At 36.6% G+C, this 18,154-nt stretch overlaps 1 protein-coding gene across 2 annotated transcripts in view; it reads left to right on the forward strand.

The window, feature by feature from the left end:
* Nucleotides 1-18,154, forward strand: part of Lmbrd2 (LMBR1 domain containing 2) — a 50,553-nt gene that overhangs the window by 11,980 nt on the left and 20,419 nt on the right. For both annotated transcript variants that reach the window (XM_048429114.3, XM_048429105.3), the window contains 4 exons: nt 1,620-1,715; nt 7,784-7,951; nt 8,775-8,985; nt 17,113-17,187. In XM_048429114.3, the coding sequence (XP_048285071.3) occupies nt 1,620-1,715; nt 7,784-7,951; nt 8,775-8,985; nt 17,113-17,187 (550 nt within the window). The remainder of the gene's footprint in view (nt 1-1,619; nt 1,716-7,783; nt 7,952-8,774; nt 8,986-17,112; nt 17,188-18,154) is intronic.

An 18,154-nucleotide genomic window follows, 5' to 3' on the forward strand; every position in this document is an offset into this window, starting at 1 on the left:
TATATCACTATATAATGTGGTAGTGAGAAACTTAAAGAAGACACAAATTTTAGTCTGTTTTCACCCCTTACTAAAATCTGAAACCTCTTTTTCATCTCAGTCTGTATTATATTTAAAAATTTAAACATTCTCAAGTTTCAGCACCATAAATAAATTTATAAAGGAGAAGCATTTTTTCATTTCATCTAATTTACAAGAGTTAATACAAGTAGAGTTTGGTATGGTGGTGTAACCCCAGCACATCAAGAGTTCTAGGCCAGCCTCACCTACGTAGTTCAGGACTAGCCTAGACTACATGAGGCCTTATTTTTAAAACCCCCAAAGAGAAACAAGCTAGAACAAGGTTGTGTGAATAGAGAGTATTTCTTTCGTATTACACATTCTTAAGAAACATGATAGGGCTAGATAGTTGACTCAGCAGTTAAGAATACTTCCTGTTATTGCAGAGGACCCAAATTCAATTCCCAACACCTGTGTTCACAACTAACCAAACCTCTGACCTCTGTAGCTACCTGCCCTCATGTGCATACACACACACACACACGAGAGAGAGAGAGAGAGAGAGAGAGAGAGAGAGAGAGAAAGAAACATATACATAATGAAAATAATGTATAAAAGAAACATTTTGGTGTTTCTTTGTGTAGCTTTTAAAAGAAAATATAGGACCTAGGGAGATAGCTTAGTCAATACAGTGCTTGCCTCACAATTATAAGGACCTGAGTTTGATCCCAAGAATCCACATAAAAATGTTGTGCACTTGTAATCCCATTGTTGGACTCACTGAACAAGAACCAGCATTGCCAGATTGATGAGCCCTACACCAATTAGAAACCCTTTCTCAAAGGAGTGGGCTAGTGCTCCTAAGGATGACGCCCAAGATTGTCCTCTGACCTTCTTGTACACATGCACTTTCACACACATGAACCTGCACATACACTTGCAAGAACATCTAACCTGAGTAAAGTTAAAATGCAAAGTTGAATTCCCATGCAAAACTAGCTGTAAATAAGTAATAGTTTGAAGAGTTATAAGTCCTTGAATTAAAAAGGTAGCCTCATTGTCAAAAAAAAAAAAACCCTTAAGTGAAAGAATTTATGGTGAGAGACTCTTAATCAGAGAAGATGAACAGAACTGTGTATAGATGTGGGTACTTATCTAGGCAGAACTGATAGGGTGTCTAATTTAATTAGTATTGTATCCAGGAATTACCTAAATTTCTGTTTTATTGAATTCCTATCCAATTCCTATTTCAACCTTCATTACTATATAACAATAAAGGGCAAATATAGCCAGCCTTACAAATAGGATGAGTATATTTTAAGTGTAATCATTGAGTATTTGATTCTATAAATCTAATTTCTAAAGAGTTCTACACTACCAGTCAGTTAATTAAATAGTAGGGCTTCTTTTCACTAAATAACTAAAAATACACTGAAAATTGAAAACTTATAATAATCCTTTTTGTTCTGACAGCTTTGTTTTAAAATTTTCTGAGACATTAGGATCTGATCAGTAATTATTAATTTGGTACAAATGAACTTTGCTGCTCACAAATTTGTATAAATTTTCTTTTAAGAAATAATTATTTGTGATTAACTGACTTTAAATTGTTATAACAGGCAACATCCATGTTTCAAGCCATGGAGTTACATTCCAGATGGAATCATGCCAATTTTCTGGAGGGTAGTTTATTGGACATCACAGTTTTTAACGTGGTAAGTAGAAGTGAAGGATGCATTTGTGGGTAAAGTGATTAATTTTTAGTGAACCTTAATATTTTAAAGTGTGTGTGTGTGTGTGTGTGACACACATATATCCCAGTTTTTCTGACTCATTTCTCCTATCTTTAAAAAAAGATGAAAGTAAAGAGGAAAAAGGGATACAAAATTAGAAAACAGAAATGAAAACTTTCCTCGTGACTCCTCCCTTCCACATCACTTCTCGTTTGACCTTCAGTCCGGCCCTCTTTTAGCTCTGTTATTACATAAAAGCGCTTTCACTAAGGTCACTACTTTCCCTTGGTTTCTTTTCTTACATATGTTTTTGATTGAAGTAGAATTACATTACTTCCTCTCTCCCTTTCTTCCCTCTAGTCTATCCCAAATACCCCATCACATCCATCCTATACCTCCACCCCTAACTTTCAAGTTGATAGCCTCTTTTTGATAATTTCTTTGATTATTACTGTTAACATGCTACCTGATAAATCAATTTATGTATGTGTGTATATGGTTATAGGATTGACCACTCTTCATTGGACCAGGGACTCCTCCCTGGTAGAGGCTAATTGTCCCTCTCCCAGCAGTAATTAGTTGATTGTAGTTTTGGTCTAGAGCATTGGTTCTCAATCTATAGGTCATGACCCTTTTGGGGATTGAGCAACCCTTTCACAGAGGTCACCTAAGACTATCGGAAAACATAGATATTTACATTATGATTCATAACAGCAAAATTACAGTTTGAAGTAGTAATGAAAGTAGTTTCATGTTTGGGCCACACCAGATGAGGAACTGTGTTAAAGCGTCACAGCATTAGGAAGGTTGAGAACAACTGATCTAAAGATAGCACTGCTCACAGTTTCCCCTTTTCCCCATAAATATGTTCAAAAATATTGCCATTGTTCTGGTTTTATTTATGCAGCTATTTCTAGGAGAGACTGTTTCACCACAGATTTCCCGGTATTCTACCTCTTAAAAATTTTTCCTCTTAGCCGGAGAGACGGTTCAGGGGGTAGAGTGCCCGACCGCTCCGCCCGAGGACCCGAGTTCGATTCCCAGTCCAGCAGCTCAAGTAGTTCCCTTACAGTCTGTCAGCTCCCTCTGGTGGCTGCAGAACAACCCACACACAGTCTTCCACTGTAGATCCGCATAGAGCAGTAGGCAAAAATAAATAAATAAAAAATTTCCTCTTCCACAGTGACCCCTGAGACATAGATGCAAGAACTGTGATATAGACTGGGTTGAATTTGGACTCCCCACTGTCATGATCTGCATTGTGTTCACTTGTGTTTCTCTGTTATGGTCTCAATTTGTTATGGTCTCAATCAAAGAAAGGCTTCTTTGATGAAGTTGTAGCTACACCAATCTGTGGGTGTAAGGATAAGATTTAGAATATAGTAAGGAATTATGCTGGTCTAGCTAAGTGGCGGTACTAGCTTGTTCTCTAATGTACATGTCCTCACTAAGCCTTAGGCAGCAGGGTAGGTTTTCAGTACCAGGCATGATTTCCTTCCTGTTGAGTGGTCCTTGATTCCAATTAGACAGATGTTGGTTACCACTAACAAATGTGAGTGCTGTTTCCTGCACCATCACAAATACCTTGCCATGCTGGTTATATTCTGGTTCATAGATGTTGCAGTTGGATAGGACTATCTAATTGCTTCCCTCTTTTGGCAGCTTGCATAGTATTTACTCAAGGAGGCTAGATTGAAAAAAAAAAGCTTTCATGTTAGGTCCAACTCAGATAATCAAATCTTGTGTCCTAAATGTGCAATGACTTTAGCAATAGGGGCCCTCTAGCCCTGCCTGCTTACTCATACATTCTCATTTCCTTCATGGATGTTTCCCTTATTTCTGTAACTCAGTTCCTGAATGTTGGTCTTCCCTTGAACCTTGTCCTTAGTCATCTTGCCTGCCTGTTCCCACATAGCATCAATTACAGCTATGGCTTTAATAACAGTAATGTACTCAACTTTATTTCTCTATCCATTGTAGTTTGTCTTTCTTCTGTGCTCTAGACTCACAGTTATCTTCTACCTTCTGATCCTTCCTTTCTTAGATATTCTGCAGACCACTAAGCTCTCAAACTGGGTGTAGCGAACATTACAAGAGGAAAAATTACAAAACAAAGTAGAATAGTATCTCCTGAAGTTTATCTTTAATAATCTCTACCAGACCCTTAAAATTGCAAGGTTTTTCTTTGTTTATTTGTCTGCTTCCTCTTCACTTTCTAAACTTAAGATCTTTTGTGTGGTCCTTTTCTATTCCTTCTAATATATGACCTTTTCTCTTGGCATATGACATCACTGTTTGCCTTATAATGAAAACAGAGGTTATCACACGACAGTTCTCTCAGTGTCTGTCTTATCAGCACATCTACCTACTTACCATCTCCTTGCCCTCCAGGGATGGAAGATTCATTTTTATTATGCTAACCTCACTTCCTAAAATATGAACTTGACCTCTTAACTTCTATTACTTATAACTTTCAGGTTTGACAGCATTTCCTCAACGTTTAAAATAGTGTTCAATGCACATAAACAATTCACCTACAAACAAGTAAATTTTTTAAAGTTTCTCTCATCTAAAATCTTTTCTAGTCTCTACCTCACTAGTATCATTACAGCAAATGTTTTTAGGGACTTAAAATATTGAAGTATGAAGTTTTATCAAAAATACGCTCATTGTATTTAATTCATTTTTCAAAATGGATGTATCCATATACCAGCACCCAGTGATATAGGCCATTCACAATACGCCTGACCATGAAGTATTCCTCATGTTCTTCTCTAGACATTCTTTATCCTTAAGAGTAACCACACTTTTTACTTCCATCACTATAGATTGGTCTATTGTGCTTAGAAATTTATAAATGTAGACTTCTACAGCATGAATTTCTCTCTTTCTCTCCCTTTGTTTACATACTTTGGAGATTCATTTATACAGTTTTGTATATTCCATTATTTTGTGACTGTTATTAATTTCTGTGAGACATTCACTTTATGTGTATGCCGTAGTTTATAAAAGGATATCCAGCTAGACTCCTTAAAGAAACCTTCTCCACTTGATGGCTCCATTTGCTCACTGTTACTTTTTTCCTCAATCTGTGGTATCCTTTTTTTAAATTAATTAAATTTTTTCATTTATTTTACAGTGCTACTGTAGCTCACCCCCATTCCCTCCCTCTTTTCTGCCCGCCTCCCGAATGCACCCTTCCTTCACTTCTGTTCAGAAAGGAGCATGCCTCCCGTGGGTACTTACAAAGCATGGGATAGCAAGTTGAAGTAGGACTAAGCTCCTCTCCTTCTTTTAAGGTTGGGTGAGGCGATCCAGCATTAGGAACAGCCAAAGTGTTAGGGACAGCCCTGCTTCCACTGCCAGGACTCTCACAAGTAGAGCAAGTAACCCTGCATCACATATATGCAGAGGGCCTAGACCTGTCCCATCCAGGATCCCTAACTGTCGGTCCGTAGTCTGTAAACTCCTATGGAGTTTACAACTGGAGTAGGCCAGTTGCTTCTGTGAAAGACTCTGACCCTCCCACCTCCCGCCCAGCTTGTACAACCCTTGCTCCATCTCTTCAGTAGGATTCCCTGGGCTCAGCCTAGTGCTTGACTGTCTGCATCATCTGTCAGTTACTGGATGAAGGCTCTCTGATGACAATTGGGGTAGTTACCAATTTGATTACAGGAGAAGGCCAGTTTAGACTACGTATCCACTACTGCTAGGATTCTTAACTGGGCTCATCCTTGTAGATTTGTGGCAGTTTCCCTTGCACCAGGTTTTTGTCTGACCCTAAAATGCATCCCCTTTTGAGTCATCTCTTTCAGTACTCTCTTCTTCCACCCTCCTTCCCCAAACTGATTCCTCATGTACCCATCCCCGTCTACCTCCAGTCCATCCACAAAATCTCTTCTGTTTCCCCTTCCAGGGAGATCTGGGTGTCCCATGTTGGGCCCTCTTTTTTACCTAGTCTTTGTGGGGCTGTGAATTGTAGCATGGTTATTCTTTACACCTAATATCCAATTATGAGTGAGTGAGTATATACCATGTTTGTTTTTCTGAGTCTGGGTTACATCACTCAGGATAATTTTTTTTTCAAGTTCATCCATTTGTCTGCGAATTTCATGACGGCATTGTTTTTAAAAGCTGAGTAATACTCCTTTATATAAATACCACATTTTCTTTATCTTTTACTCAGTTGAGAGATGTCCAGTTTCTGGCTGTTATGAATAATCCTGCTATGAACATAGTCAAGCAAGTGTCCTTGTGTTATGATTGAACTTCTTTTGGGTTTATTCCCAAGAGTGGTATAGCTGGGGTTTTGAAATAGATTGATTCCCAAATTTCTGAGAAACTACCATATAGATTTCCAAAGCAGCTGTACAAATTTGCACTCCCACCAGAAGTGGGGGAGTGTTCCACGTACTCTCTAACATGAACTGTCACTTGTGTTTTTCTTGGCCATTCTGGCAAGTGTAAAAAGGAATCTCAGAGTTGTTTTGATTTGCATTTCCCTGATGACTAAGGATGTTGAACATTTCTTTAAGTGTATATTGACCATTTCAAGCTCTCTTATTGTTAATTTTCTGTTTAGATCTGTATCCCATTTTTAAATTATATTGTTTGGTTTTTTGATGCCTAGTTTCTTGAGTTCTTTATATACTTTGGACATCAGTCCTCTCTCAGATGTGGGGTTGCTGAAGATTTTTTCACATTTTGTAGGCTGCCGTTTTGTCCTATTGATGGTGTCTTTTGAATTACAGAAGCCTTTCAGTTTCATGAGGTCGCATTTATTAATTGCTGATTTTAGCGTCTGTGCTACTGGTCTTCTATTTAGAAAGTTTTCTCCTGTGCCAATGAGTTCAAGGCTATTTCCCACTTTCTCTTCTGTCAGGTTCAGTATAACTGGATTTGTGTTGAGGTCTTTGATCCACTTGTACTTGAGTTTTGTGCAGGGTGACAGATATAGATCTATTTGCATTCTTGTACATGTTGATATCCAGTTATGCCAGCACCATTTGTTGAAGATATTCTTTTTTTCCATTATATAATTTTGGCTTCTTTGTAAAAAAATCAAGTGTTCATAGGTGTGTGGATTTATGTTAGGGTTTTTGATTCCATTCCATTTGTCCACCTGTGTTGTGGACATCCTGCAGTCCTAGGTCTGTTTTAGGAGGCCACTTGTTTGTTTCCTGGCCGCCCAGACTCCTGGAATAACCACACAGAAACTGTATTATTTAAATCACTTCTTGGCCTATTAGCTCTAACTTCTTACATCTTAATTTAACCCATTTCCATTAATCTGTGTATCGCCACATAGTTGTGGCTTACTGGCAAGGTTCTGCATCTGTCTCTGTAGGTAGCTCTGTGGCTCCACCTCCTTCCTCCCAGCATTCAGTTTAGTTTCCCCCACCTACCTAAGTTCTGCCCTGCTCTGCTATAGGCTCAAAGCAGTCTCTTTATTAACCAATAGTATTCAGAGCATACAGAGGGGAATCCTATATCATAGGTTCACAGGAATGACCACCCCCACTCCTCAGGCCCCAGCAGATCTCCACCCCATCTGAAATCCTGTGCTTTTTTTTTTTTTAAAGTTTCTTCATTCTTTGGATGTAGTCCAAAGTTGTCCTGTAGAAATGCTGTTGTTATTTATGTCTTTTTTTTTGAAACAGGGTCTGACTATGTAACCCAAGTTGTCCTTAAATCAGCAATCTTCTTGCTTCAGTTTTCCAAGTGCTAAGATTACAGTTATGTACCACAGCTCTGGCCTCTGGCCTCTTCATGAGGACTCAAAGACCTAATCTTAGGCCTTCTAGGTACTCTGAAGTCGCTCATGTTGTTCTACTCTGCATGCCGTTGTAACCTTTTTAGGACCTTTGTTTTTCCCAAAATTTAATATTATAAAAATAGTTATCATGGTTCATTCAATATTAACATGTAACTACCCATAATAAAATTTATTAGGGATAAGAGTGATACATTGAGATTCTTGTATTTGGGGTATTTTCAGATTATACAGATACATAATTGAGTTTTTAATCATGTATTTTCCATCCGACTAGGATTCTCCTACCTTTTATGCAATCATATGCAAGATCTGGAGGCTTTTCCATTACTGGAAAGATAAAAACAGCCCTGATTGAGAATGCGATCTATTATGGCACTTACTTGCTGATATTTGGAGCATTTCTAATTTATGTGGCTGTAAACCCACGTTTGCATTTAGAATGGTAAGAAAAGTAGTCTTTTTAACACTGTTCTATATATGTTCGTACTGTTTACAATGAACTTTTTGCATACATATAAGTAAACAGACACGCATGCTAGATTATATGTCTTACAGATACCCCTTAAGGAGTACCTGAATAATACATATTACTAAGAAAGAAAATGCAGAATGGCATGTTTAAGTATAACTATTATGTGATAGATTAATGTTTTGACAACCGTCTGGTAAAGAACATATTTTTAATAGAATTTCAAATTTTATAAATGCTCAAAAATGAATTTTCCCTCTATAGGAACTTACCTTTTTTTCTGTTTGCCTTGTTGTAATTTAACAGAATAGCTTTTCTTAATGTTATTTTAGGTTAATATATCTCAATAAATTAAATCCATTTTGTGAATATGATTTCTAATATGTATATTATCTCCAAATTTATATATAAAAGAGTAGAGATAGGTCTCGTTGTTGGTGTAAGTCAACCATAACACAAGTTAATTTAACTATTTATAGGGGTTTCTTACTTAATCTGATTTAGGAAGCACCTCGTGAAAAATGTTTTCTGTGGAGGAAATGTGTGTGCGCACACGCACATGTGTATGCGCTCTATGTATTATCCTATATTCTGATTTTGACTACAATTGAAGTAGTTTTTTCCATATTAAAGTCTATTTTTACAATCACACTGTCTTTACATTAAAATACATGGATTATCTGCTATGACTTAAAAGAGTTGAAAATTTCCTCATATGAAGTCCTACTTATCCTTTTGGACAGTTTTCTGAAATTTATATTTATCAGACATGTGCTTATATTTTCCTATTTTTTAGGAACCAACTTCAGACTATAGGGATAGCTGCTGCCAACACATGGGGTCTGTTTCTTCTTGTGTTGTTATTGGGGTATGGCTTGGTGGAGATTCCTCGATCATACTGGAATGGAGCCAAAAGGGGTTATCTACTCATGAAGACTTACTTTAAGGCAGCCAAACTGATGACAGAGAAAGCAGATGCGGAAGAGAACCTGGAGGATGTAATGGAGGTAAGCAAATTTAATTCTACAGAAGTAGTTCTGATTTAATACTCTGTCTCTATTGACTACAAATGGTGCCATGTGTGGTCTGTAAATGTTTTGTCAGAGTATTGATTAATTTTAACTTTTGTGGTAGATGACTATTTTATGATAGTAAATGCTAAAATAGGCTGTCATATATATGACATATATATATATATATATATATATCTTTTATTTGTTGATAGTACTTAATTTGAAAAGTTGTTCATCATTTCTAGGTTGTGCTGATCCTTTGTGAATTTTATTAACTTGTCAGAGATTTAAAAAAATAATGCATGCAAGTAGGTTTGCATAGCTCAAATTCATTTTTCAGGTGTCACTTTATTTAATTCTTACAGTGTTACAAAATAGATTTTCTTTTTAATTCCTATTTTATAAATGAAGAAAATGAAGTCCTGAGAGTTGAAATAGCTTCCTTATGTACACACAACTAATAAGGGGAGCCAGGAGATGAAACTTTGGTTCACACTTTAACAGCAACCATGACCCTTTTTAAAATATGAAGAGCCAGATGGTTTCTATTGGGATTGCTTGGTCATTGTGGTCTGAAAGCAACTGTAGACTCTATGTAAATGAATGAGGGTAAAACTTGTGTCTCAGACTGTGAACAGGTGGGAGACTACTAGATTTGCTTTAGTTTGAAGACCCCTGATTCTTAACTATTATCCTTTTCTCTTTTCTGTCTCTGAGCCTTCTGTTCCCAACTTGCTTCATTTTTATGTCTTAAGAAACAAGAATTCTTCAGGAAGCATCTTATATTCGCAACATGGGGCTGCTATAACAAAAGTACCGCAGATTGGGTGGCTCAGACAGCCTTTTGTCCCTAAGAACATGGTTTCAAAGTCAGTGTCTTTTGAGAGCTGAGATGAACATTTTTATATTTAGTTTGATCTTTTAAGTATTTAAAGATTTATATTTAGTTAAACATTACATTTGATGAAAGAAGATAATTTTTTATTTGGTAATGTTCTGCCCTAAAGTTGGATTAAGTTCTTGCAGGTCTGAAGAATTTGAATTTTGCCAGTTCATTTACTGTTTCTTCAACACATACAAGTCAAATGTTTCAGTGTCTTTTGTTTATTTAGCAGTACTGAGGATTGAACCAAATGTGTCACTCACACTCAGTGGTTGTATACCATTGTACTGTATCCCCAACCTCTTCATTCATTTTTATTTTTTATTTCTTTCAAATAGTTACAGGTTTATGAAGTTTTCTATCTCGGCTATGAATTCACTTTGTACTTGTGATACAGCTGCCTCAGCATCCTGAGTAGCCGGGATTACAGGCCAGTTTAGATGAACCAAGAATGTCTGAATGAAATAGAGAAATGCTCTGTTATTAGAGAAGCGCCCTTAGGAGTAAGACAAGAAAATTAAAACCTGGCTTTGTGCCTCGCGTCTTATTTCAGTGTACTATTCATCAGCTGAAAGTGGTAGGGTTTAAATGTCTTGTATAAGAGAAAAATTTCCGTGTAAAAAAAAGAAGACATCCTTTTTTCCTATGCTTTCCTTCCTTCCCTTGCCTTCACCTCCTCTCTCCTTCCTATTCTTTCCCTGTCTGTCTGTCTTTCTTTCTTTCTTCCTTTGCTTTCTTTCTTTTTTTTTTTTTTAATTTGTGACAGTATCTTACTATGTCATTATGGTGTCCAGGGTGAGATCACAGGCCTGTACCACATACTGACTGATAGCATTCTTTTTTAATAGATGTTTTGAGAAAAAAAAACACAACTATTCTACATAGATAGCAGAACTGTGCCCATAACTATATTAACTGTCTAGAATAGAAGACTATACATTCATTCCTTTATGGAACATGATAAAAGTGGGTGGTATACTGGATGTGCTTCAATATGGAGAGGCTTCACAAAATCTCAAGAGAGATCAGAAAAAGATTTGACTAGGGGTTTAAAGAGTTGTTAGAATGTTAATAGCTAACAAGATTCTAGGCAAATACCAGAAAATTTAATGGATAAGGCGTTGGCCTCCTAAACAAGCTCATATTTCAAAGGCCTTCCAAACTTTAAAAATGAACTATTGAGTAAACCTTAAATTTATAACAAACAGCAAATGTGAAAAGTTAACTTTATCAGTCCCTGTCTTTGTTTAATCGGGCTAAATAATTTCAAGGGAAAGCATACTATTTCATATGTATAGTTAACATTTGAAGTAAATAAATTTGTACTAACTAAAAACTTTAGGGCAACTTAGAAATGGAAAGATATAATGTAATAGCATCTGGGGTGACCTTCAAAAATTGCTGCTATGCCCAGATCACATGCATATTTTCCATAGTAGCAAAGATGCTTGTAATCCTTGCTAAGTCAGGAAAGTGACTCCAAGGCCAGCCTGAGCTATATAGCAAATTCAAATCTAGAATGAACTATATATAGGGAAACCTTGTCTCAAAAAGTTGTAAAATAAGTAAAAAATCTAAAACTAAAGATTAAATCTAATTTTACCAGACATATATTTAGAACAAACATATCTCAAAATGAATTCTAGTAAGATTTCTGAGTAGTCTTGACTATTGTTTCTCCAGCCTGGTCACTCACTAGCCAAGCCTTTACTGTCCTTTTCTCTGTAGTTGTTCTGTTCTTCCTGATACAGCTCTCTCACTTCTGTCTGGAGACCTTGGTACTCACTGTCCTTGTCCCTTTGGAAATATTCTTGTTCTTTCTTTTAATTGACTGACGCTTACTCATTTTATTTTGTTTCACATTAAATGATCAGTTCATCAGAAAGACTCCTAAACTAAATTGTGCTCATTCAGAACATTCTGTACTTTTCTTTTATCTTTTTGTTTAATTGTCTGTTTTCCTCAGTAAGCTAAGTTCCTTACAGGAGCAGTGTCTGTTGATATCAATTATTCAGAGTATGCATACATTATATTTTCATTTTTCTGATAAATTACTCTCCAGATAGATCACTTTTTACTGTATATAATGTTGGTTTTGGTATGAGCCTATTCTATTACATGATAGAAATGTTCCATAACTTTATAAGAAAACTCATTTGGAATTTGGAATTTTTGGAACCATGAATATCCTTTTACATATTTATAGGTCAATTTTATTTTGTATTCTCATTTTTTTATGTTTGCTAGCAAGAAGGCTTCATATATTAAGATTACTCTGTCACATAAATTTTTTCATAATTTTCTTAGTATATCAGATGGTTTCTCTGCTTCTCATTGCCTGTCACTTAAAGCCCTTCTCGAATACTCCAGATGTTCTTTAAAAATATCCCTTTTGTTCTCTCTTTATTCCAGGACTAACATGCAGGGTTTTTGTTTTGTTTTGTTTTTCTATATATAGAATAGTGATTCTAATATTTTATTTCACAAATATCATGATACTGTGATTCCTAGGAAATACTAATTCCAAAGTTTCTGTGACTCTGTTTCTAACACCCCCCAGTGTGTGTGTGTGTGGTTTACTTGTTATTATGTGTCTTATGTGTATGCATTTGGAGTCCCAAGGTCTTTATTGCATATCTCTTGTTGATTGATATCCACTTTTATTTCTTGGAGATAGGGTATCTCCTGAAACTGAAGCACATTGATTCAACTAGACTGGCAGGCCAAAGCACTTCAGGGATCTCCCTGTCCCCACCTTCACAGTTCGGGGGGTTACAAGAGAGCATCACTAACTATTCTTGGCTTTTTACATGGGTTCTGGAGATATGAGCCAAGATACTCATGATAGTATGGCATTACTTTACTCACCGAGCCATTTCCATTTCCTCTTCCCTTTTATGCCTTTTAATACTCATTAGGATACTTATCACCATATGTTAATTTTAGTCAGTGAAATTGACTGATAATACCTTGTTCCATTGATTACTTTTCTCATTGCTGTGTTAAAATAACTGGGAAAAACAACTTACAGAAAGATGAGAGTATTTGGGCTTACAATTTGAGGGGGAAAGTCCATCATGGCAAGGAAGGTATGGTCATAGGCGTGTCAGGATGCAGGGTCTCCAGTCAGAAGGCAGAGCAAGAAATGTGGCTGCTTAGCTTACTTTCCCCTATTTATTCAGTCTAAGTTAAGATAGGTCTTCTCACCTCAATTAACCTAATGTAGAAAATCTTTTACAGACATGCTCACAGATCTGTCTCCAAGGTCATTCCAGATCTTGTCAAGTAGACACTCAGTGTAAGCCATCACAAGTCTACCCACTGCCAATGTGATATCCAAACATATCACTTTTAAGGCAGAACCTCCCACTCCTTGTCCTCATGGGTTCATAGTCATCTCATAAAGCAAAATTGATTAAGTCCATATTCAAATGTCTCCATAGTCTTTAACAGTTCCAGCATTGTTCAAAAGTGTAAGTGCAGAGTCTCTTCCGAGACTTGAACAATCTCTTAAATGTGAGTCCCTGTACAATCAAAAAGAAGTAAAAACATTTGGCGGCACACCCCAAAAGTAATGAATGGGGACATCATAAGGAAAGCTTATACTAAATCATAACCAGCAGGAAAATACTAACTCCTGTAGTTGCAAGCCAGGCATCTGGGGCTCATGGCAGAATTATCTGGGCTCAAAAGAGCTGCATAGCCCCTCTCCTCCAGCTCTGCCACTTGTAACACAGTCTTTCTCTTGGTATATGGCAGTGCTTTCCATGGTAGGTTTCCCATGGTCCTAGCATCTCCAACATCCTTGAGTTTCCATTTCAACTTAGGCTTCACCTTCACAGTTTGATACAGGTGGCCCCAGAGGGCCTTCTTTCAGGAAATCTGACCCTGCCACAATCTGCCTGACCTCACTTGTCTTCTGGAACCTATGCTCGTGCCTCTGTGATCCTTTCACTGTTTCCATCCTCCATGCCTATAAAACCTATACCATGTGAATGAAACAGCCATGTTCTGTTGCCAGGTCAAGATGAAGTCCAACCCGTTTTAGACCATTGCTGATGTAGTTTCTGTCTGATTAGACTTTTTCTGGAGTAGGAAACCCCTCTAGTGGCATTCTTAGTTCAGACTCCCTCTTTCTAAATGATTTTGCCTTTTCACAGGATCTTCAGTGTAAGGGTTCTTGTCCTCTGAACTTCTTCCCTAATCCCTCTAACTTTATAGTTCACACACTTTTCTTCACCAAACCCGAGCCATATCTTTTTGATCTCTCACCGTAGAATTGAATGAAAACAGTGAGCGATAGCCATGATACAACTTGAATGCTGTGCTGTCTTGAATTTCCTCCACTAAAGAACATAGTCCACATGGAATCCCAGCATAAATGGGAGAGGGGTTTTGAAGTCCCACTCATAGCTGAGGAGCTATTTTGGTAATTCATCCCTACAACAATAAGAGGAGTCAATTTTCTTCAAGGATATGGCCTCCGAGAGGCTACCCATACTCCCATAGATGTTCCTATTTCCATGTACAAATGGGAAGCACTAAGCGGACTCAGTGGATTTAAAAAAAAAAAAGCATATGAAGTTGGGAGGAAAAAGTGGCATAAGGGAGGAGTTAGAGTAGAGTAAGTGAGAGATGGATTTGACTAAAACACATTATATACATGTGTGAAATTCTCAAGCAATAAAGAAGTTAAATATGTAATTGAAGTCTTACCTAAGTTTACATATATTGTATTTACACTAAATAAAAAAAACTATTAAAGTAGTCTATTACCTTTTAATTCAGCCTCATCCAGTTTCTCAGGACATTTGCAGAATACAGCTAGATTCATTGCCAGAATGAAGCAAGCATGGTTTCTATCCTGATAGTGCCCTTGATCCTCTCTGAAACCTCATGAGTTGATGATCCTCCACATCTATGTGTCTCTCCATATTCTTGTATTTTGAACTCCCGCCAGAATGGTCTGTTAAACTTTGCTTATAGCAATTGAAGAACCTTTCCAGGCCACAGTTCCAAAGAGCCATGTGGTCAGATTATCACAGTAATGATCCCATTTCTACCAAATTTCTTTATTAGTTATTTTTCTTGCTACCATGATACAATACCTGAGGGTATTTAAGCAGTTTAAGAAAGAGAGGGAGGATTTTTTTTCTGGCTCACAGTTTTGTCTGAGGGTATGGTGCATCATGGCAGGGAAAACATGGCAGGAGAACACGGGATAGTTGTTCACATCATATCCACAGTCAGCAAGCTGAGAGCAATGAGGGCTTCTATTCGGCTAGCTTTCTCCTTTGAATGCACACTACAACCCCAGCCCGTGGAATGGTACTGCCTATATTTTGGTGACTCTTTCTACCACAGTTAACACAATGCTGATCCCCCACAGATGTGCTCAGAGATTTGTTTCTAAGGTGATTCTTGATGCTGGGGAGTTGGCAATGAATGTAGACTGTCACACATCTTCTCATCTTATGTGGTACTCTTTTAGCTAGCACCCTACCAACAGGCAGTGTGGCCTAAGTAAACAAGTAATAAGTCAGTGTGTTGTGGGTTCCCTAGAATACTATTATTGGGAAGCTGTGGGTACTTTATGAAACATTAAGTGATGTTATTGATAATGAGATAATTAATTTTGATCAGCAGTATAGATTCTAACCCAGTTCTCTTAGAAACATAAAAGTTAACAGATCCTTTTTGAATTCTTACCATTTCTTTTATTTTTTGAGATTATAATATAATTATATCATTTATCCCTTCCCTTTCTTCCCTCCAACCATTCCCATTCCCAGTTGTCCCTCTTTTCTCTCTTTCAAATTTATGGTGTCTTTTTTTTTTTTAAAAAAAGAACTAATTGTTGTTACATACATTTGTTGTTGAACATGTGCATGTGTGTGTATGTGTGTGTGTGTGTGTGTATGTGTGTGTGTGTGTGATATCATATCTATTCTAAATACAAGCTGCTTAGTCTGTATAATGTTATTTGTATTTAGGACTTCGCTACTGACCATTTGGTATTGGATAACCAGTTGGTGTGCTCTTTCTTCCCTGGAAAGATTTATTCACCGCACTCTTAGCATTCCTTAGTTGCCTCTAGTTCTTTGTGTAGGGCTGAGGCTTCGTGATATTCCCGTGCACATTCGAATGCCTGTGGTTGTTGTCCTTATTCAGCTCGTGTTTATGCAGTCATATTCGTGAGACTTTATGGGTGTAACTTCTGACAATCCTAGGAGACACAACCTCACAACTCTTTGATCTTCTGCCCCTTGTAGTCTTTCTGTCATCTCCCCATCCCACCCTCACCCCCATCCACCCTCCTCCCATGCCCCATCTACAGTGATGTACCCCTTGGGACTTTGCTCTAAACTATACATTTGATTCGTTGTGGTTTTCTATTGCAACGAGAAGTATCTTTGATGAGGGGTGAGGACTCCATTTGACTGTGCTTATTAGGAAAGTTGGTATCTTGCCATGCCCTTCATTGTCATGGTTCATAGGCATCATGGCTGAGTAAGACTGTTGATTGCTTCTGCCCTTTGGAAGCTTTCATGGCATCTTCTGCCCTTTGGAAGCTTTCATGGCATGTCCTCAAGGATGAGGTTTTCAAATCAATTCTAGTTTAGGGGCTTCTGAGCCCTGTGTCCAAAGTGCAGGGTGTTTTCAGCAATAGGGATTTAAAAGTGCTAACAATAGCCTAATCCTGACCAAAAAATTAAAACGGGACTTCTCATATCTGTTAAGGTATTTGTTAGAGATCTTTGGCTCTTAGAGGGAGCATTGTGAGCCTGGATGAGAAAATTTCATTTAATACACACACACACACACACACACACACACACACACACGTATTACATATTTTTGAACTGCTAAATAATACTTAGCATTTATTGTATGAAATAAGCAAGCCGTAGAGAATAAATTTAGAAATTTATAAAATAGCAAGAATATAAATACAACTATTTGAATACTTCATAATTTTATACCTCCTCTTAATAACTTCTATTCTGTGAAAAGACTTTTTCTTTCTGGAAAAGACTTTTTATAATGCTAAATAATTTGTGTTGACTCCTCTTAATAACTTTTATTCTGTGAAAAGACTTTTTCTTTCTGGAAAAGACTTTTTATAATGCTAAATAATTTGTGTTGAAGTTAAAAATCTGAGACTTAATAGTATTTAGTGCTATTATCATTTAAGAAGAGAAACCTAAATATTTTTATTTTTCTCACTGTTTTTATAGGAGGTTCGTAAAGTAAATGAAAGCATTAAGTATAACCACCCACTGAGAAAATGTGTTGATACGATACTTAAAAAGGTAATCATTATATATATTCCCTCAATTTCTAGTGCATATATCTTATATACTACTATAAATTAATATTTCACATAGGAAAATATGGTAAAAAGCATATGACTGAGGTTTTCCAGATGGACTTTAATATAAATCTTTACCATAAACACAGTCAATTATATGTAGAGTTTTTCTTATACTATTGTAAGTTTGATGGTAATTGACAGCATTTTCCCTTGAAGTGTGAAGATAGCAGTAATGTTGCAACCAGCTTCTCACATGTAATTTTATGATAATTACTATGAAATAAATTACATGGATAATTAATAGATAGGCCATAGTGCTATGATTTTGATGGAGGTGTATTGAATTGCGAGTATATTTGTATGCTTCTGAAATAATTATTTGAAAAGTTCCACAATTACCTTTATGTGCCCAAGTTACCACTGAATTTTTTCTTTTCCTGTGTTCTAAATGTTTCTACTGGTTATTATTAGCTTCTGTTCCTTTAGCTAAAGTCATAGTCATAAGAATAAATTTTCTAACCATTTCTCTCATTTGTTACTTTATTTAAAGATTTACTTATTATATATACAATGTTTTACCTGCAGATCTCATTATAGATAGCTGTGAGCCACCATAAGATTGCTGGGAATTGAACTCAGGACTTCGCATACTGTGGCTTTTCAGAACTTTAGCACGTTAAATTTTTTATGATTCTTTTTTATTATTTGGGAAAATAATTGAAGTTTCATCAAGTGCCTGTTATTAGAATAATCCTCTCAATAGTAGTTACTTCATATAGGTATGCTTCCCTTGCCTTTCCCAGTCTCCAGGGAGTAGTATATCTAAGCATAAAGATAAATATTAGAAGTGAAAAGAAACTCAACATTCCTTTGAAATATTTCTTTTGAAAATGTTACCTAGTGAAAAATATTAACAATTAGAGATGTCAATAAAAGAAGAAAATGTTTTTGAGAAAATTAAAAAT

The sequence above is a fragment of the Myodes glareolus genome, chromosome 15 (assembly GCF_982192425.1).
Source record: "Myodes glareolus chromosome 15, mMyoGla1.1, whole genome shotgun sequence".
NCBI classification, from domain to species: Eukaryota; Metazoa; Chordata; class Mammalia; order Rodentia; family Cricetidae; genus Myodes; species Myodes glareolus.